Source organism: Bubalus bubalis, chromosome 6, assembly GCF_019923935.1.
Source record: "Bubalus bubalis isolate 160015118507 breed Murrah chromosome 6, NDDB_SH_1, whole genome shotgun sequence".
In the NCBI taxonomy this organism is placed as follows: Eukaryota; Metazoa; Chordata; class Mammalia; order Artiodactyla; family Bovidae; genus Bubalus; species Bubalus bubalis.
In genome coordinates, this window is record NC_059162.1 from 111,901,010 (window position 1) to 111,921,976 (window position 20,967).

General features: G+C 43.2%; 1 protein-coding gene across 2 annotated transcripts in view; it reads left to right on the forward strand.

Annotated features, from left to right (window-relative positions):
* CSMD2 (CUB and Sushi multiple domains 2) overlaps positions 1-20,967 on the forward strand; it is a 693,817-nt gene that overhangs the window by 642,522 nt on the left and 30,328 nt on the right. For both annotated transcript variants that reach the window (XM_044945284.2, XM_044945283.2), the window contains 2 exons: positions 13,591-13,764; positions 19,052-19,234. In XM_044945284.2, coding sequence (XP_044801219.2) covers positions 13,591-13,764; positions 19,052-19,234 — 357 coding nt within the window. The remainder of the gene's footprint in view (positions 1-13,590; positions 13,765-19,051; positions 19,235-20,967) is intronic.

Here is a 20,967-nt window from a genome sequence, read left to right on the forward strand (position 1 = left end):
TTATGTGTGCGTGTGTGTGTGCGTGCACGCGTGTGTGTGTGTGCGCGTGTGTGTGCGTGCGTGCGTGTGCATGCTTGTGCATACGTGTGCATATATGTGTGTGCATGTGCATGTGTGTGCGCGCGTGTGTGTGTGTGCATGCGCGTGTGTGTGTGTGCATGTGCGTGTGTGTGTGTGTGTGCTCAGTGGTGTCCAACTCTTTCCATCCCTGGTGGCTCAGACAGTGAAGAATCTGCCTGCAATGCAGGAGACCTGGGTTTGATTACTGAGTCTGGAAGATCCCCTGGAGAAGAGAATGGCAACCCACTCCAGTATGCTTGCCTGGAGAATTCCATGGACAGAGAAGCCTGGTGGGCTGCAGTCCATGGGGTCGCAAAGAGGCTGACACGACTGAGCATCTAACACGCTGGGTTAGATGCCCCACCGATTCTCAGTCTCTCTTCCCGGCTACAGGCTTACTCCCTTTCCTCTCTAATGCTATCAGCAACCCCTTCAGTCTCCAAGGTTCCCTTCCTTCGGGGGTCCTGACTGCCTAGTGGAAACCTGTCTCCCATTTTACTGCCTCCTTGATTTTCCAGAAAGACATCAAATGAACCCCCTTTTTTAAAGGACTGAAGCAGAAATGCAACAGACCCTGGAGGCAGACAGACCTGGATTTGAATTCTGGCTTTGCCCCTAAACAAGCTGTGTGATTTGAGAGCCTCCCTTTCTTTGTCTATATCAATGATGCTAATGCCTGTTCCATAGGATTATTAGAGAATTAAATGAGAACACCCATTAAAAGTGCCTAGTTAGTCGCTGCTCAATAAACAACAACTGCTTTAAAGGATATTGGGGAAAAATACAGGGCCAACATGTGGGGAAAAAAAGGATGAGGGAGGCACTAAGAATCCTGACATCGGGTTGCTAGCCTCACATCTGGAAGAAAAAACAGTTCCTTAGGCCCCTGCTCCCGCGTCTTGTTGCTAACCATGAGCCCTGGGGGTTGCTGTCTCTCCTGTCTTCCTAACAGCAGAGGTGAAGATGCAGTCCAGAGGGGCTGATGCGTATTGAGTTGGGCCGTTCTGCAGTCCACCTATCTGTGGTGGCTCATACATACTTTGGCCCCTCAGTCGGAATGACTCCATCTCCTTATGCCCCTGTGCCTCTAGGTATGATAGGAGGCTGGTTCACCTACTCACCTGCCCATATTTCCCTTGTCTGACGACCCCACCCTGGCCATTTATGACTGAAAAATCATCTGGGATTGGAAATGGACCACCACCTGTGTACAGCAGTGGCAGCTGAGATTCTTGTATTTGGAGAATACAAATAAAAATAGCCTTTGGAGAAAAGCTTTCGCTCTTTCACCATTAAGCATGATGTTAGCTGTGGGGTTTTTGCAGATTTCCTTTATCAGATTGAGGAAATTCCCTTCTACTCCTAATTTGTTGGACATTTTTCCCATGAAAGGCTGTTGCAATTTTTTAAATGATTTTTTTACATCTATTGAGATGATCATGTGGTGCTTTTTTCCCCCTCATTCTATTAGTATGGTGTATTACATTGATTGATTTTCATGTGTTGAACAACTCTTGTGTTCTTAGAACAAATCACATTTGGTCACGGTAAAATTCATTTTAATGTGCTACTGGATTTGGTTTGCTAGTATTTTTGTTGAGGATTTTTGCAACTGAATTCATAAGGAATATTGGTCTGTAGTTTTCTTTCCTTATGAGATCTTTGGCTTTGGTATCAGGGCAATGCTGACCTCATGGGATGAGTTGGCAATTGTCCCTTTTCTTCTATTTTTAGGAATAGTTTCGGAAAGACTGGTATTATTTCTTCTTCAAAATTTTCATAGAATTCATCAGTAAAATCATCTGGCCCTGGACTTTTCTTTGTTAAAAGTTTTTTATTATTGACTGATTCTATTTATTTGATATAGTTCTTTTCAGATATTCCATTTCTTCTTGAGTTGGTTTTGGTAGTTTGTGTGTTTCTAGAAATTTTTCCATTTTGTTTACTTTATCTAATTTATTGGTATATAACCATTCATATTCATCATATTCTCCTATAATGCTTTTTGCTTTTGTAAATTCAGTTGGTAGTAACATCTCCACTTTCATTCCTGATTTTAGAATTTGATTCTACTCCCATCCCTGTTATCTCTCTCTCTCTCTCTCTCTCTCTCTCTCCCCCTCCCTCTCTCTTTGTCACTCTCTTTCTCTCTGTCTCTCTTAAACACACACGCATCAGACTAGACACATTTGTCAATTTTCTTGATCTTGTCGAAGGACCAACTTTTGATTTTATTTTCTCTATTGTTTCTCTATTTTGTTTATCCTTGCTTTAGCCTTTTTAATTTCTTTTCTTCTATTTGCTTTGTGTATATTTTGCTCTCTTTTTCTAGTTTATTAGAGGGGAAGTTTAGGTTGTTGATTTGAGATTTTTCTTCTTTTTATTTTTTTTTAATTTAATTTTATTTTTAAACCTGAAACACTGTAGACATTTACAATTATAAATTTCCCTCCAAGCACTGTTTCACTGTATCTCTTAAGTTTTGTTATGCTATTTTTTCATTTTTTTCACCTCAAAGTATTTTCTAATCACTCCCCTGATTTATTCTTTGACTTACTGATTGTTTAGGAGAGAGTTGTTTAATTTCCATATATCCGTGAATTTTCCACATTTCCTTCTTTTGTTGATTTCTTGTTTCATAGCATTTTGCTTACAGAATGCACTTGGTATGCTTCAGTCTTTTAAAGTTTATGGAGATTTATTTTATGGATTAACATATGGTCTACCCTAAATAGATGAGGCTTCCCTCATAGCTCAGCTGGTAAAGAATCCGCCTGTAATGCAGGAGACCTGGGTTCGATCCCTGGGTTGGGAAGGTCTCCTGGAGAAGGGAAAGGCTACCCACTCCAGTATTCTGGCCTGGAGAATTCCACGGACTGTGTAGTCCATGGGGGTCACAAAGAGTCGGACACGACTGAGCGACTTTCACTTCACTTTATTCTAGATAACATTTCCTGTGCACTTGAGAAGAGTGTTTATTCTTCTCTTGTTGGGCAGAGTGTCCTGCAGATGATTGTTAGGTCTAGTTGGTTTATAGTATTGTTCATTATATTTCCCTGTTGATCTATCTATATTCTGGTTGTTCTAACCATGATTCAAAGTGCGGTGTTGGGAACTCCTGCTGTTATTGCTGATTTGTCTGTTTCTCCCTTTAGTTCTGTCAGTTTCTGCTTCATATATTTTGGGGCTATGTTATTAGATGCATATATGTTTATAATTGTGTATCTTCTTGATAGAATGTCTTTTTATACTATAGTTCTTCTTGTGCCTAGTCACAGTTTTTGTCTTCAAGGCTATTATGTTAGATATTAGGATAACCACTCCAGCTGTTTTGGTTATTATCTCCATGATATATCTTTTTGCCACCTTTTTATTCTCAGTCTGTTTGTGTCATCGGCTCTGAAGTGCATCATTTGTAGACAGAATATACTTGAATCATGTTTTTTATCCACTTTGCTAATATGTGTCTTTCACATGTTTAATCCACATTTAATGTGGTGATTGATAAGGTAGGTTTTATATAGTCTGTTTTGCTATTTGTTTTCTATGTATCATGTCTTTTTTGTTGGTTCTCTATTCTCTTGCTGGCTTCTTTTGCATTAAATAGATTTTTTTTTTAGTGTACCATTTTAAATGATTGTTGTTTCTTTGACTGTGTATGTTTTTTAAATTATTTGGACTCCGGGAGTTGGTGATGGACAGGGAGGCCTGGCGTGCTGCGATTCATGGGGTCACAAAGAGTCGGACATGACTGAGAGACTGAACTGAACTGAACTGAACTGAATAGTTACTCTGGAAATTACAATGAACATCTTAACTTATAGAAGCATCAGTTCAGTTCAGTTCAGTCGCTCAGTTGTGTCCGACTCTCTGCCACCCCATGAATTGCAGCGTGCCAGGCCTCCCTGTCCATCACTATCTCCCGGAGTTCACTCAAACTCACGTCCGAGTTGGTGATGCCATCCAGCCATCTCATCCTCTGTCGTCCCCTTCTCCTCCTGCCCCCAATCCCTCCCAGCATCAGAGTCTTTTCCAATGAGTCAACTCTTCGCATGAGGTGCAAAGTATAGCAGCATAGTTTGGATTAATACCAACTGAATTTCAGTTGTATACAAAAACATTGTCCTTATATAGCTCCATTACCTCTATATCCTTTGTGTTGTTATTGTTATACAAATTACATCTTTATACATTGTATGCTTATCAACAAAGGTTTCTAATTATTGCTTTATACAGTTTCTCAAGCAGGAAGAAAGTAGAGTTACAGACAAAAAGTATGCTTATGCTATATTGTGTATTTACTTGTGTGGTTACCTTTTCCAGTGTTCTTTATTTCTTCACATGGCTTCAAGTTCTTTCATTTCAAGCCTAAAAGACTTCCTTTAGAATTTCTTTATCATTTAGACTTTCTTTCTAGGTTTGCTACTGACACAGTCTCTCAGTTTGTGTTTTTCTGGACATATTTTAAATTCCCTTTCATGTTTGAATGATAGTTTTGCTGGATATAGAGTTCATGGTTGAAAGTCTTTTCTTTCATCACTGTAAATAGTTTAGATTATTGGTGTATGGGGGGTGGGGTGCTGAAACTCCAATACTTTGACCACCTAATGTGAAGAACGGACTCATTTGAAAAGACCCTGATGCTGGGAAAGATTGAAGGTGGGAGGAGAAGGGGACAAGAGAGGATGAGGTGGTTGGATGGCATCACTGACTCAATGGACATGAGTTTGGGTAAACTCTGAGAGTTGGTGATGGACAGGAAGGCCTGGCGTGCTGCAGTCTATGGGGTCTCAAAGACTCAGACACGACTGAGTGACTGAACTGAACTGAATTGGTGGGTTTTAAATCTACCATCTTATTTTATGTTTTCTGTTTGTTCTACCTACTAGTTTATTTTTATTTATTTATTTTATTTTTAAAACCCACAATGTGTTGTTGTTGTTCTCTGTAGTTATTGTTCACTTAGATTTGCTCACGTATTTGTCACTTTCTTTGCTCTTCATTCCCCTTCTCATATCTTCACCTTCCATATGAGATTAGTTTCCTGCAGTTTGAAGACCATCTTTTAGAATTTTATTTAGTGAAGATCTGCTGTTAGCAAACATTCTCAGTTTTTGTGATACATTTATTTGTCTCATTTTTTAAGATGTTTTTGATAGGTTTAGAAATTCAAGTTGGCAGTTATTTTTTTTTAGCCCACTAAAGGAGAAGGCAATGGCAACCCACTCCAGTACTCTTGCCTGGAAAATCCCATGGATGCAGGAGCCTGGTGGGCTGCAGTCCATGGGGCTGTGAAGAGTTGGACACGACTGAGCGACTTCACTTTCACTTTTCCCTTTCATGCATTGGAGAAGGAAATGGCAACCCACTCCAGTGTTCTTGCCTGGAGAATCCCAGGGACAGCGGAGCCTGGTGGGCTGCCGTCTATGGGGTCGCACAGAGTCGGACATGACTGAAGCGACTTAGCAGCAGCAGCAAAGGAATCTAATATCTTCTGACCTCTTTTGTTGCTGTTGAAAAACCAGCTGTCAGTCATTCACTCCTTTGTAAAGTCTTTCTCTGTCTTTGGTGTTTGGGATTTTTCCTAGTTATTAAATGATAAGTTTGCTGGATCAAAGGTCTAGGCTGGCACATTTTCTTTTGGCACTATTGCTGACTTTCATTTTTAGTGATAAGTCTTCTGAAGTCTAAATTCTTTTAGGTAGTCCATTTTTTTCTCCCTCACTGACTTCAAGCTTCTCTCTCTTTTGCTGGCATTCTGAATTTTCCTGCATTATGTTTAAATATTTTGTTTACCCTTCTTAAGATCTGTTAGACTTCCTGGATTTTTCTGCTGTATGGGAAAATCTTAGCTACTATTTCAGTAGACATTGTCTCCCCCTTCATTCTCCTCCTTTACTATTTCTGAACCCCAGCATTAGATCTTCTTGTGCTTTTCTCTTTGTCCTTGAAATTCTCATTCATATTTTCCATCTCTGATAAATTACTCAAGGTCTGTTTTTACCATTCAGTGATTATCTTTTTAGCTAGGTCTAAGCTGAGGTTTAACTGAGTTCCCATTTCCAATTATTTATTTTGCATTTGAGAAATAAATGCATTATTTGTTTTTTCACATTTGCTTACTTATCTCCATAGTGTATTTTTCCTATATTAACTTGTTCCTTTTTCATATTTAACATATTAAATGTACTTATTATATATTCTATATCTGATACTTCCAATATCATTATCTTTTCAAATCTAATTCTGCTATTGTCATTTCTGCTGATTCTCACTCTTGGTGACTTGTTTCTCATTGTTTTAGTATGTTTACATTGTGATCTTTTGACTGATCTTAATCTGTGGGAATCAGGAACCAGGGTCTCAGTCTGACAGAAGCCAAAGTCTAAAAACAAGCTAGGCGTTATCTCTCAAAAGAAAAATGGCTAATGCCCAGCAGTTGCTGATATATGTGTGTGTGTGTGTGTGTGTGTGTGTGTGTGTGTGTATATATATATATATATTTTTTTTTTTTTATTACAGAAAGCCAGTGGTCCCTTCTTTTTCTTGTTGGGATTTACAAGGTGCTAAACTGGCACTAATGTAAAGAACCTGCCTGTCAATGCAGGAGATGCAAGAGACGTGGGTTTAATCCCTGGGTTGGGAAGATCCCCTGGAGGAGGACATGACAAGCCACTCCAGTATTCTTGCCTGGAGAATCCCATGGACAGAGGAGCCTGGTAGTCTATAGTCCATGGGGCCACAAAGAGTCGGAATGACTGAAGCAACTTAGCATGCATAAATAGCATGCAAACTCTACTTACACTAATTAGTAAGCCCGCCACATTATATTGTTATTAAGGACATGGAAACCAAGGGACAGACTGTTCTTTTTGGAGCAGATGCAGGTTTTTCCAAGACAGGCCCCATTCAAAGACAACCATGTTTATTACTCAGTCTAAATATGAACTTCAGCAAGATTCCCAGTAAAGGGATATACTAGCATCAGAACCTAGTTAGGCTATTCAATTGTTGATGAGAGGAAATCTAGACGTTTTCCCTGTGATTTGGTGCTGTTCAGTCGCTCAGCCATGTCTGACTCTTTGTGATCCCATGGACTATAGCATGCCAGGCTTCCCTGTCCTTCACCGTCTCCTGGAGCTTGCTGATTTTGTAAGACTATTTCAAAAACACAAGCCCTGAGGAACTTCCACTGACTGTAAGGCTCTAGATCCCAGGTGACTCCCAGTAAAACCATTTTCACTGATGTCTCATGGTCATCATAACGTTTTTGAGTGGACTAATTGCATTTCTACTCCTGCTGCTGCTGCTGCTAAGTCGCTTCAGTCGTGTCCGACTCTGTGCAACCCCATAGACGGCGGCCCATCAGGCTCCACCATCCCTGGGATTCTCCAGGCAAGAACACTGGAGCAGGTTGCCATTTCCTTCCCCAATGCATGAAAGGGCAAAGTGAAAGTGAAGTTGCTCAGTCGTGTCCGACTCTTAGCGACCCCATGGACTGCAGCCTACCAGGCTTCTCCGTCCATGGGATTTTCCAGGCAAGAGTACTGGAGTGGGGTGCCATTGCCTTCTCCTAGAAGATCCAATTACCTGTGAATAGGGTTGTGGCAAATTATGGAGGACTATACATATCCCCTAGTCAACCTGTTCCTTCCAGGTGACAGCAAACTGCTTTAATTGGTGTGGATATGCAGGTACCAAGCGAAATGCATGATCCGGGCCTATGTTATATGCTGTTTCCCTGATAAAATGCTTTAGAAAAAGTGGAAGCTCTGGAGGTGGCTGGCCATTCATACAACTTTCATTCTTAGGGTTTAAGAACCAGTGTGGGGGATCCTTTTCATTTTGCCATGGGACTCAGCACAGTCCACACCCAAGCATGAACTGCTGGTTTGTACTATTGCTTTTTGCTTAATTGCAATTTTGTATTTTATCAATCCCTTGTTATTCTATGTAATGCAGGAAAATCTGCTCTTATTAGGAGTGATAAATATCTATCTTGCTGATTTTTATATACACATTTAAGCTTAATACATAGTAAGCAGCTAAAGAGCCACTGCAGAAACTCGAATGATCCAAAGAGACCCCATTTGGACATGGCATGAATATTGAAAACATTAATTTTTTTATATTGACAAACTGAGAAATGCAGCAATATCTATTCCCCTTGTCTTTGTTCTTCACCTCTTAGGTTTTTGTGCAAACATACACTGAATGAAAGTCATTTCTCTTCATTGTTATCATGTGTCCTTTTCTTTTTTTTTCTTATCCACAGCAGCCAAATTGTACTGGCACTAATTTTTCTTTTCTCCAAGCATTATTACTGTTCACTTCTTCCTCTTTTAAGCGAACAAATCATGGGAAAGGAATAAAACAACAGAGTATACTCTAGTTGCTAACTTTACAGACATTCAACTAGCCTAAATCAAGCCAGTAACAAAAGAAAAAATAATTTTAGGCACTGTATATGGTTTTTCAGAGATTATTCAATATTACCATAATTTGACACTATCCTCAAATTCCCAAAGAAACATTTTAAAACCAAACAAGAACATCATAAAAAGCAGTCAGTTGCAATTACAGAAATCATTATGGATAGCCAATATAACTGTGTACATATGTACACCAATAGACATGAACAGAAATGTTCTTATCAGCATTATTCATAAGAGCACAAAACTAGAAATAACCCAAACATCCATCAGTAGGAAACAGCTGGTGGAATGTGCTCTATATCTCCATAGAGCTGTGACAGTCCACCTTGAAGATGCTCCCAATGACCCCCAGCTCCTGGTATTCATACCTTTATGTAGCAGGTCCCTAACTTGTACCAGGGCTAGTCTGTGTGAGGTGGTGTGATTCACAAAGCCAGGTTATAAACCACATGCCATCTGCACCTGGCTTTCCTGGATCAGCCACGCTGGGGGAAGCCAGTCGAGCCTCCAGATGAAAGCAGCCACAGTCGTCTCTCTGGCTACAACCTCAGGGGGGTTCTGAGTCAGGACCACCTGCTAAGCCTCTCCCAAATTCCTGACCCATATCATCAAAATAGATGTTTATTGTTATCTAAGCTTTGGGGCAGTTTGTTACACAGCAATAGATACCTAACACACATGGTATACTATATAGCAGAGATCAGCAAATTTTGTCTCCTGGGACAAATCTAGCCTATGTCCTATTTTTGTATGCCCTTGAGTTTAGGAGGGTTTTAAAATATTTTTTAAAATATTGTACCAAAAAAACAGACAAACAAACAAAAGAATATGCAACAGAGGCCTAAAATGATTACTGTCTGGACGCTTAAATAAAACGTTTGCCAATCCCTGATACATAGCGATGATAATGAACTGTTGCTTCAGAAGAGCACAGACAAATATCACAGGCATAATGTTACGTGAAAAGAGCTGGTACAGCAGAATATATACTACAAGATTTCATTTAAATAAAATTCAACAACAGGCAAACTAATTAATGATGTACAAAGTGAAGAGAGTAGTTTAATGTGAGGAGGGAAGAAAAGAGGTAGGGATAGGGACGGGGCAAGAGGGGGCTTCTGAGGTCCTGGTGGGGGCTTTTCTCAATCTTGGCAGTAGCTACATGAGTGTATTCACTTTGTGACATTTCATTAAGCTCTATACTTACAGTTATTGTGTTTTTGTATATCTGTTTTAAAAAGAATTTATTTGAAATGTCATTAGAGAGTTTAAATTGGGCAATTTTAAAATCCAAACATTTCTAATAAAGTCACGGAATCATTTAAATTATAATCAGGGGCTCCGTTCCTTCCACAAGGAGAGAATTCACTGGTGGTCTCAAAACAGCACCGCAGAAGGGAGTCGATTATAGCGCTTAAGACTGTGGCCTCTGGAATCAGCCTGCCAGGTTTTAAGAACTAATTCTACCACTGATTAGGTTCATGACCTTCAGTAAGTTACTTTGCCTTACTAGGCCTCATTTGTGTCATCAGGAAGGTGGAGATAAAAAATAAATAAAAATGGCACCTACTTCATAAGGTTGTCTTAAGGAACAGATGGTGTAAACCTTGAAACTCACTGAATCAGTTATCTATTACTATGTAATAAGCCATCTCAAAACTTAAAATAGCATTTGTTTCTGTTGTCTCACAATTGTAAAGGTCAGGAATTTAGGCGAGGCTTAGCAATCTCATTAGTCTGGATTCTCCAGAGAAAAAGAACCAATAACCAATAGGATATATATATATATTTTTTTTAACGTGTATTTTATAGATAGATATGTAGTAAGATTTATATCTATCATAGATATAGTTATATAAGATTTATATCTGTATATCTGTGTCTAGATATAAAGAAACCATGAGCCATCTACATATCTATTTCTAAATATATATATATATGTAATATATATTATAATCATATGAGCCAATTTCTTATAGACATAGATACAGATAAAAATATATAGATATATGATAAGAAATTGGCTTGTACAAATTTGAAGGCTGTGAAACCCCCAGATCTGCACTGTGCAAGCTGTGGACCCAAGAGAGCAGATGGCATAGTTCCAGTCTGGGTTTGAAGGCCTGAGACGTAGGTAGAGCCAATGATGTAAATTCCCATCCAAGTCTGAGTCCAAAGGCAGGAGAATATTGACATCCCAGACTGAAGACAGAGGCAGAGAGAATTCTCTCTTTCTCCACCCTTTTGTTCTATTCAGGCATTCAAGAGACTGAATGAGGCCCACCCACATTGAGGAAGGCAATTTGCCTTATTCAGCCTCCCAATTCAATGTTAATCTCATTCAGAAACCTCACAGATACACCCAGAATAATGTTGGACCAAGTATCTGGGCATCCTGTGGCCTACTCAAGTTGACACATAGAGTGAACCATCACTGCAGAGCTGGCTCACCTGTGCCCACTGTGGTTTAGTTAGGACTGGAGGGTCCACAATGGCCCCACCAACCTGACTCATTGGAAAAGACCCTGATGCTGGGAAAGATTGAGGGCAGGAGGAGAAGGGAATGACAGAGGATGAGATGGTTGGATGGCACCACCGCCTCAATGGACATTAGTTTGTTTGTGCAAACTCCAGAAGACAATGAAGGACAAGGAAGCCTGGCGTGCTGTAGTCCATGGGATTGCAGAGAGTCGGACACAACTGAGCAACTGAATGACAACAGCCTGTTGGAGGACTTGCTGCTGACTCTTCTCCAAGGGGCCTCTCTCCAGCAGGCTGACTTGATCTTCGTTACTTGGAGGCTGAATTCCTAGAGAAAAAGAAGTTAAAATATCTCTTAAGCCAGAGTTCAGAATTCCTAAAACCTCATGCCACTACATTCTGTTGATGAGAGCAAGTCACAGGCCAGCCCAGATTCAAGGAGGGAGGAAATAAGAGACCCTGCTTCTGGGAGAGGGAGGAGTGGCAGGCCTGGGCCAGGATGCAGAGAATTGAGGGGGGCCGTGTTCACAGGCAGTCAGCCCTTTGGCCACCACAGTGCATATCCTTCCCCTTTACACACCAGACCGCAAGGTTTAGTCCGTCCAAACCACTACCATCTCTTCTTGAACTACTGCAACAGCCCCCTCTTTCTCGCCCTGCCCTAGAATATTCTCCACACAGTTGCCAGGATGATCTTGTTAAAACGTAAGTCAGATCGTATCACTCCAGGAGGGGTCCCATCGTGCTTGTAATAAAGCCCAAAATCTATGCCATGATCTGGCTCCAAGCAGCCTCTCCACCCATATCACTTGTGTTCTTTCCTTGTTCGTTCTGTTCCAGCAACCCTGGCTGTCCTGCTCTTCTTCAGACACCCCAGGCTAATCCTCTGGGCTTTTCTACTAGATGTCCCTTCCCGCAGAACACTCTTCCCTAGATCTCACATTGCTGGTCTTTTCACTCGGACCACTGCTCAAATATCACCTCCTCAGGGAGAGCTTCCCTGACCACCCTACTCATAAACAGTTCCCTCATCCCACTGAGCATCCTTTTCCTGATGCAGCTTTATTTTCCTTCATAGCAACCCCTGCTGCTGCTGCTGCTGCTGCTAAGTCGCTTCAGTCATGTCCGACTCCGTGCGACCCCATGGACTGCGGCCCACCAGGCTCCTCCGTCCATGGGATTTTCCAGGCACTAGTGCTGGAGTGGGGTGTCATTGCCTTCTCCACAGCAACCCCTAGTATTTTCTTATTCATGGTCTTTCTTCCCCACAGGGCTTCCCTGGTAGCTCAGACAGGAAAGACTCTGCCTGCAATGCAGGAGACTCAGGTTCAATCCCTAGATCAGGAAGATCCCCTGGAAAACCGAATGGCTACCCACTCCAATATTTCTGCCTGGAGAATTCCATGGACAGAGGAGCCTGGTGGGCTGCAGTCTGTGGGGTCACAAAGAGTCAGACACGACTGAGAACTAACACTTTCTTTCACTTCCCCACTAGACATCAGCTCCATGAGCGCTTGGACTTTGTTCTCGCAGACACATAAAGAGGCGCCTCACAAATAACAGGCACACGATACATATGTGTTGAGTAAATGAAAGCGCCTGGGATCAACTCATGGAAGAACAACAGGAAGGCAAACCCAGAAACATTGGCAGCATTGTCCTGCCCTGGCCCGTCCACCTCAACACTCTAACCTCATAACTAGTTTCCACTTATAGTTTGCTGTCTCAGAAAAGAGAACTCGCAACTAAAGAGGACAAATTAGAGACAACTGTCGTGGGCAGCTGTAAGATGCAGTTGGAAAGGACTGTACCTAGCCCTTATTCTGGACCCTGTGGCCAGTCCCAACAGTCCCAGGATGAGAGCTCACCCATTTGCTTTGTTTTTAATTATTTTTTTATTGGAGTGTAGTTGATTTACAATATTGTGTTATTTTAAGTGTACAGCAAAGTGAATCAGCCATGTATATATACATGTATCCATTGTCTTCTAGACTCCATTTCCATATAGGTCATTACAGAGCACCAAATAGAGTTCCCTGTGCTATTCAGTAGGCTCTTATTAGTTATCTATTTTATATATAGTAATGTGTACATGTCACTGCCAATCTCCACATTTATGCCCTCCCCCAATTTCCCCCTTGGTAACCATACATTTGTTTTCTACATCTGTGATGAAATTTCTATTTTGTAAATAGGTTCATTGGTATCATTTTTTAGATTCCACATAAAGGCAGTATGATATGCAATTTGTCTTTCTCAGTCTGACTATGTATACTATATGTCCCACCTTTCTGCCAGAGACATCTTAGTATGCACAAGAGGCAAGAAAGAGAAGAAATGGGTATTACTGTGTCCCTACCATGTGCTCAGTGGTTTCATTCGCATTATCTCATTCAACTCTTAAAACAACAGACATTGCTCTTCAGTTCACAGATATGGAAACTGGACAGTGAGGTGGGAAGTCAGTGTTTGCTGATACTGGGTGGGTGAGCCAGCAGGAGGTTTGCTTCAGTAGACACCCCAGCTTCTTATCGTCTTGAAAAGCCTAGCGTGTGTCCTGTGAGGATGATCCATCCTGGTGCAGAGTTGCTGAGATGTCTGCTCTTCCCCACAGTGGTGTCCTGTGGCCATCCGGGCTCCCCACCCCATTCCCAGATGTCCGGGGACAGCTATACAGTGGGGGCAGTCGTGCGTTACAGCTGCACCGGCAAGCGGACCCTGGTGGGAAACGCCACCCGCATGTGTGGGCTGGACGGACACTGGACTGGCTCCCTCCCCCACTGCTCAGGTAAGGGGCTGGTGTGGGGGAGGGGTTCCAATGGAACACTTGGCTGGTGCGAGGGGGCAGCTCCGAGGTGAGAGTGAAACAGATGGAGGGGAGGGAAGCAGAGCTTTTGGACCTTCATCCCATCCCTCCCAGGCAGAGAGCACGGCTGAACTGAAATGAACTGAACCCATCCCTCCCAGGCAGAGAGCAGGGTTCTCAGAGGTCCCAGCAAGACTTCAGCCCTTGGTGGTCCAAGCCCAGCTTCATGCCCTTAGAGTCTGGCCAAGCCTAGACAGCCAAGAGATTGCAGAACCAATGAAGATGTGGTTTCTGAAGTCACCTATGGCCAGAATCCTCTCCAGACACTTATTACCATGAGGTCCCAGGAACAATCCAAGCCTTCCTGTTGTTGGCTCAGGTCCAAACCCACTCCGGTGTTCTCTCCTTCCCTGTGTGGGACTCCTGGACCCCAGCCTGCTTCCCTTTCTGTATCATCACTTCTTCTGCTTGTCATGTGTCCTTCCTGGCCCAGTGAATACAGTTCTCCTCTTCCGCTTTAACACACCAGTCCCCAGACTTTTCCTATGAATGAATTTATTTTCTTGTTAATCTCTGTGGGGACACAGAGAGAGGTCATCAACACAGCAAATGTAGGGAATTGACAGAGCTCCCAAGTCCATATTTCCAGATACTCATCTGTAATATCATAAAAGAACAAAAATATTTGAAATTGAATTGTTCTACCAATGACAGAAACCACCAAGGCAAAAAACCAGCACTCCACAGCCTTCTCTTCTTCGGGGTGAGCTTGCCTGACCTCAAGAAGGGATCCCACATAGGATGTCGCCCTCAAGAGGGCAACTGTTCATGTGGCTTGACACTTCTCAAGAAGCCCACCTTGGCATTGAAATTAACCCCCTACCCCTTCCCATCCCAGATGCCCTCGAGACATAAGGATCCTGTTGTTCAGTTGCTAAGTCATGTCCAATTGTTTGTGACCCAATGGACTGCAGCATGCCAGGCTTCCCTGTCCTTCACTATCTCCTGGAGTTTGCTTAAACTCATGTCCATTGAGTCAGTGATGCCATCTAGCCATCTCATCCTCTCACCCACTTCTCCTTCTGCCTTCAACCTTTCCCAGCATCAGAGTCTTTTCCAATGAGTCAGTTCTTTGCATTAGGTGGCCAAAGTATAGGAGCTTCAGCTTCAGCATCAGAGCTTCCAGTGATTTTCAGGGTTGATTTCTTTTAGGATTGACTGGTGACCTCCTTCTAATATAGAGGGCTTCTCCTTGAAGTGGGACCTCACCCATAAGACATGCGTCCACTCCTGCAGCTTGAGATTCCCAGACGAGCCTGTCTTACAGAATGTAGGGCACTGCCAGCCTATTGTTGTTGCTCAGTCACTCAGTCATGTCCGACTCTTTGCGACCCCATGAACTGCAGCACGCCAGGCTTCCCTGTCCTTCACCATCTCCCAGAGCTTGCTCAAACTCATGTCCATTGAGTTGATGATCCATCCAACCATCTCATCCTCTGTCATCCCCTTTTCCTCCTGCCTTCAATCTTTCCCAGCATCAGGGTCTTTTCTAATGAGTCAGCTCTTCACATCAGGTGGCCAAAGTATTGAAGCTTCAGCATCAGTCCTTCCAATGAATACTCAGGGTTGATTTCCTTTAGGGTTGACTGGTTGGATCTCCTTGCAGTCCAAGGGACTCTCAAGAGTCTTCTCCAACACCACAGTTCAAAAGCATCAATTCTTCTGCTTTCAGCCTTCTTTATGGTGCAACTCTCACATCCATACATGACTACTGGAAAAACCATAGTTTTGACTATATGGACCTTTGTTGGCAAAGTAATGTCCCTACTTTTTAATATGCTTTTCTTCCAAGGAGCAAGGATCTTTTAGTTTCATGGCTGCAGTCACCATTGGCAGTGATTTTGGAGCCCAAGAAAGAAAGTCTGTCACTGTTTCCATTGTTTCCCCATCTATTTGCCATGAAGTGATGGGACCGGAATACCCACCAGATATTAGTTAGGTCTCCTAAGAAAGGAGAAATTCCTGAAGCACTGGGAATTTGTTTCAAAGGATTGTGAGCTGCCCAGGACAATCCCAGACACATCCCTCTGTTACAACCCAAGACTTTGGCCTCTCACCCTTATTAATCTCATTAATTGCCCAGTTCATGAACTGGCAAGACTATGTAGGACCCACTGGGACTCCCTTAGCCAGTTAGCCAGGCCCCAGACTTCTGTGTGTTTGGACCTCTGTTGGAAGTGTCTTGGGAGGCTGGCATGGGGAAGTCAAGGATCATTTATATTGAGGCCTCCTGAGTTATCCACAGAGCAAATTCCAGGAGGAAGAAATGCTCCAAAAAGGAAAGGCATGCATTTTGCATCCAAATACCCAACCAAACATGCATTTGCCCCAGTCTCTTTGGTGTTTTGCATAAAGCTCCTCCCTCTAGACAGTTTTACAGGACACAAGGCTAATGGTGTTCTTAGGGTCTATATTATCTATTTAGGGATCTTTGTTCTCCATGGGAAAAGGAAGTACAAGGTAGGGGAAGAAGAAACCAGAAAGCCTTCAGCATCTCCTACTTACTAGCATATGTAACTAACCACAGTTAAGTCTCCTGACCCAAAGCACAGAATCCAAAGTCCTTTCTCCTAATTTGTAATTATCCTTCTCTGAAGTTGTGTTTGCAAAGGCTGGGAAATGACCTTATAGAAATATAACAAAAATAATTCTTGTCAAAGCTACATCACTGAGCTTTAAAACCTCTGAAAAGCCTTGTCAACCCTGAGATTTCATAATTTTTTGACTTCCTAAGTCCTCATCCTGCATGTGGAAGAAGAGACTTTTCCTTGGCCACATCACAGGTCAAGGGGACACTGGAAACAGGCTGACACTTGGGGACATGAAAAAGTAAGAAGCAAGAAAGGAACCTTCAGAAAACACGAACCCCACTCATTGGGGAATGTGTTTCATGAAGCTGTTTGATCTCTGATCCTACACATTCTGAAGAACAGTTTGCAATCTCCATTTCCCATGTCTTCCTCAAGGATGACAGACTCTTAGGAGACCAGAATCACAGACAGACCTTTCCTGGAGACCTCTGAGGACAGGATTAGAAGTTATTCTATAAATACTGAGGCTAAGGAATGAATGAATCTTAAATACCTTAGATAAGAAAGTGAGAGATGACAAGAATAGGTGATGAGGAAGTAACGCTAGATGTGCCCTAGTGAGCAGACTGTAGTTCTTCCATTCCTGAAACTTACAGATACCTTTTGCAGCAGCATCTCCTGCCAGTCCTAAACACACACACACACACACATTCAGGAGTTCCAAGGTCAAAATTTTGAGCCTCATTCAGTTCAGTCAGTGCACCCAGATGATGCAAAACAGAAGTCATAAGTCTCTGGTCCATCAAGGACTTGCCGAGATTTCTGGCATCTGAGACACACTGCAGGAAGTTAACTGCCCATCTGCAGCGTCGTCATCTTGCTGACGTACCTCTTCAGTAAAGAGTCAACAGTTGCCGCCTGCCCCCATAGTGCAGTATTCTATGCCAGACTTCCTTATATTGTTGAAACAGAGGCTGAACACTTCAGAGGAGGCTGTTCTGTGAGATAATGCCCAGGGCCAGAGAATCCACCCGGGCCTGATGCACAGCAGTGCGGGCTCCAGCTGAGGCCAGCTGCCAGTGGGGGAGTCAGAGCGATTCGCAATCAGGGTCGCCTTCAGGCGGACCCGGTACAGCCTGTTGCGTGAACTACCTCTGGAAAATGTCAAAAGATAAGAAAACCTGGCCAAATATGAGGGGCTCTCTTTTCTCATATTTTTGAAAGGCTGAGTGAATCCCCCTTCCTTGGTAGGCAGTAGAATGGGGAACATGGGGTTATACAGTATGCTTATATTCTGAAACTAGACTAGGAAAGGAAATAATCCCAAAACTGAGAGGCACATACATCAACAGTAGATGACGAGGTACATGGCTTAAGCATTTATTTATACCAACTAACCAAATGTGGTCTTTGCGGTTGTTCTTTAGTCACTAAGTCATGTCTAACTCATTGCAACCCTGTGGACTGTAACCCACCAGGCTCCTCCGGATTTCCCAGGCAAGAATACTGGAATGGGTTGCCATTCTTTTCTCTAGGGGATCTTCCTGACCGAGAAGTTGAACCCACGTCTCCTGCATTGACAAGCGGATTCTTTACCGCTGAGCCACCAGGGAAGCCCCAAACTGGTCATTCAGATGTTTCTTTGATGCCTACATATGTGGATTCATGAGGAGATACATTCCACATCACTTGGAAACTATCTTCTCATGCAGTTGCCATTTAGCCCTCAATTTTCTTTCTCCTTCCTCAAGCTCACCATGACCAAGTCTGATCTAGTGGTGTCTCCCATGAATCTCTGCATCCTGAGATGCGCTGGCTCCCACAGATAGTAGATAGCTTTATCTCCTGTTCTCTACCTTCCTTCGTCTCTTGGGTCTTTAAAACTCTCCTGGGTGGGTTTGCACAGGATCACAAATCAGGTAAATGCAGAAGTGTGGCAGGAGGCAGAGGGCAAAGAAAGAATGAAATGAGAGATCGAAAGCATTTAATCCAGAGCTCGCCTGTATTGCATAATCTGTGAATAAGAAAGCCTCAGGTAAAGGCCCAGGATCGAAATTCAAGCTTGACTATTGAGCAACAACTCTGCTCGAAGTTTGAACTTTATTCTCTTGGCAGTGGGAAGCCAGAGGAGGTGTTTCCACAGGAGAGAACAAAAATCAAATAGTTGTGGTTGTTCATTGTTAAGATTTAAAGAGAAAGTGAGGATGGATTAGAGGGAGAGTTTAAGAGAAGGGGATATTAGTTACAAGGCTCCTGCAGTAAAGTTCAGGCAAGAGATGTTGAGCATCTGAGCTAAGACAGTGGAACAAGGAATGGAGAGGGCACCGGATCAGCAGATGGTGGAGAAGAGGTGAAAGGGAGAAGGTCAGCTTGGACCACACTGGCGCCAGCCAAGAATGGAGGCAGGACTTCTTCCACAAAGGCTTCCCTCTGCCTTCTTTCCCCCTGTGTGGTTCAGGCCCCAGGGCCTCACGCGTGACCTCAGATCTATGTGTCATTTGGCCACTGAGTACTCAGACAGGAGCCTGCTCAGGTGACTCAGGTACACACACGGTTTCACGGCCCTCTTTCTTAGGGCGCACTGCTTCCCCATAACAGAGCTCCAACATCTTTCTCCCACTCTGCCACTTTTTCCTTCCCTGCCAAAAACAATGGGGTTTTTTGGTTCTGGTCCATAGGAACCAGCATAGGAGTCTGTGGTGACCCTGGCATCCCAGCCCACGGCATCCGTCTGGGGGACAGCTTTGCCCCGGGCAGCCTAATGCGCTTCAGCTGTGAAGCTGGCCACGTGCTCCGAGGGTCATCAGAGCGAACTTGTCAAGCCAACGGCTCGTGGAGCGGCGTGCAGCCTGAGTGTGGAGGTAATGTATGTGACCATTCTGCTTCTCCCCTTTGCCTGCCCCAAGGTCTTCCCCTGTTTTCCTACTCCCTACTGCCTGCCCTCACCCGCACAGATAAAATCAAAGGCTCCACTTAAACCCTTAGCCAGGTGGAGAGTGGACATCAACAGAGAGTTCACATTCATCTCATTAGTAACCCAAAGGCAAACATATTCCCCACCCTAACCTCAGAAGGGAAGATACCAGGATAAACTAAGTTTTGCAAATTTGTTCACTTGTTTCCATATAGCTTCATTAAACAACCATGTGCCAAATGATACTAGAGACACAATGGTGGCTGAGCCAGACACACCTTCCCCTCTGGAGCTTACAGTTTAAGATTACACGAACATCCAAAGTACCAAAAAAAATACAAAATCCAATTTTACAAATCACTTTAAAAGTAATATAAGCCCTTAATGACGGTTCCTGGGATGGCCTCAGTGGGGGAAGAGGAAAGACACACTATACAGTCATCATCTAGCAAGGGGGAAGTGGGAATGGAATAGAGAAACAGGGAAATATATAATTACCAGGCGGCAGCACCAAGGGCTCATTAAGGTAAGAGCCATTAACTTAAAGTGACAGTCAGCGTTAGTCTGGGTTTTTGTTCAAGCACATTTTGCTACATAGTCTCAGACACAGGGTAGGTGAAGCATTACGTGTAATTAGGGTTTTACTAGGTAACTAGTAATTAAGTATAGGTGACTAAGGCATAAAGAAAGTGGCAAGGGAGATAAGGGTATATACAAAGCAGTGATTGTCAGATGTTAGCATCTAGGCTGGGGAAGGAGGGAATAGGTTCATCAGTGGAGTAAGAGGCTATAAAAAGGTGACAAGATCATTGGATTATAGGTCCCAATCACCAGGAAACAAATTCCAGAGGGAGTGAGCTAAAGAAATAAACTGCAGTGGTTAGAGAATGGCTGCATGGACTTGAGATCGCAGCATGGTCCTGCAGAACAAGGGGAGATGCTCTGGCCCATGTTTGGGGACACCTGCCCAGGAAATGACACAGGTGGGGTCAGTGCCCTCTCCCACTTGTCTGTCCAAAGTCCTGCCTTTCTGGGGGTGCAAAGTTAGTTTTGATAGGATTTTATAGGCATGGTAAGAGGCATAGTAAGCTTGTGGTAATGAGTGGTGTATTGGCAAGGAAAGAATTTACTATATTCTCACATATCCACTGTGACCAGGTTGCCTTTCTTGCCACCCAGACCCCAGGATGGAGTCAGTCACCATGTCAGGAGGGTTCAGGGAACAGAAAGTAGGTGGCTAAGAGTTTCAACCTGGAAGCAAGTATTTGTTGAATGACTGTTGTGTGTGTGTGTGTGTGTGTGACATGTACACAACTCTTTGTGACTTCCCTTGACAAGCTCCCAGTTACCTTTCAAGGTTCTACTCAAATTCTTATCTCCAGCCCCAGTAAGCCACTCCCTCCTTAGTTGCTTTTTTCCTTCAAGTGTAGCACTTGTCACATCATATTTTAATTCATCTGTTTATCGGTAGGTTCTTAAGATAGACTGGGCTCCTCAAAGGCAGGGCTCGTGGCTCGGTCATCACTGCATTTCCGGGACCTAGGCAGCACAAAGACTTGTTGAGTGGATGGGTATCAGGGCCTATCTGATCTACAAAATGATTCTTGTCATCTGGGGATCATTTGGGGACTTTGGGACCATGTAAATGTCATACATACTTACAAAATAAAATGAAATGAA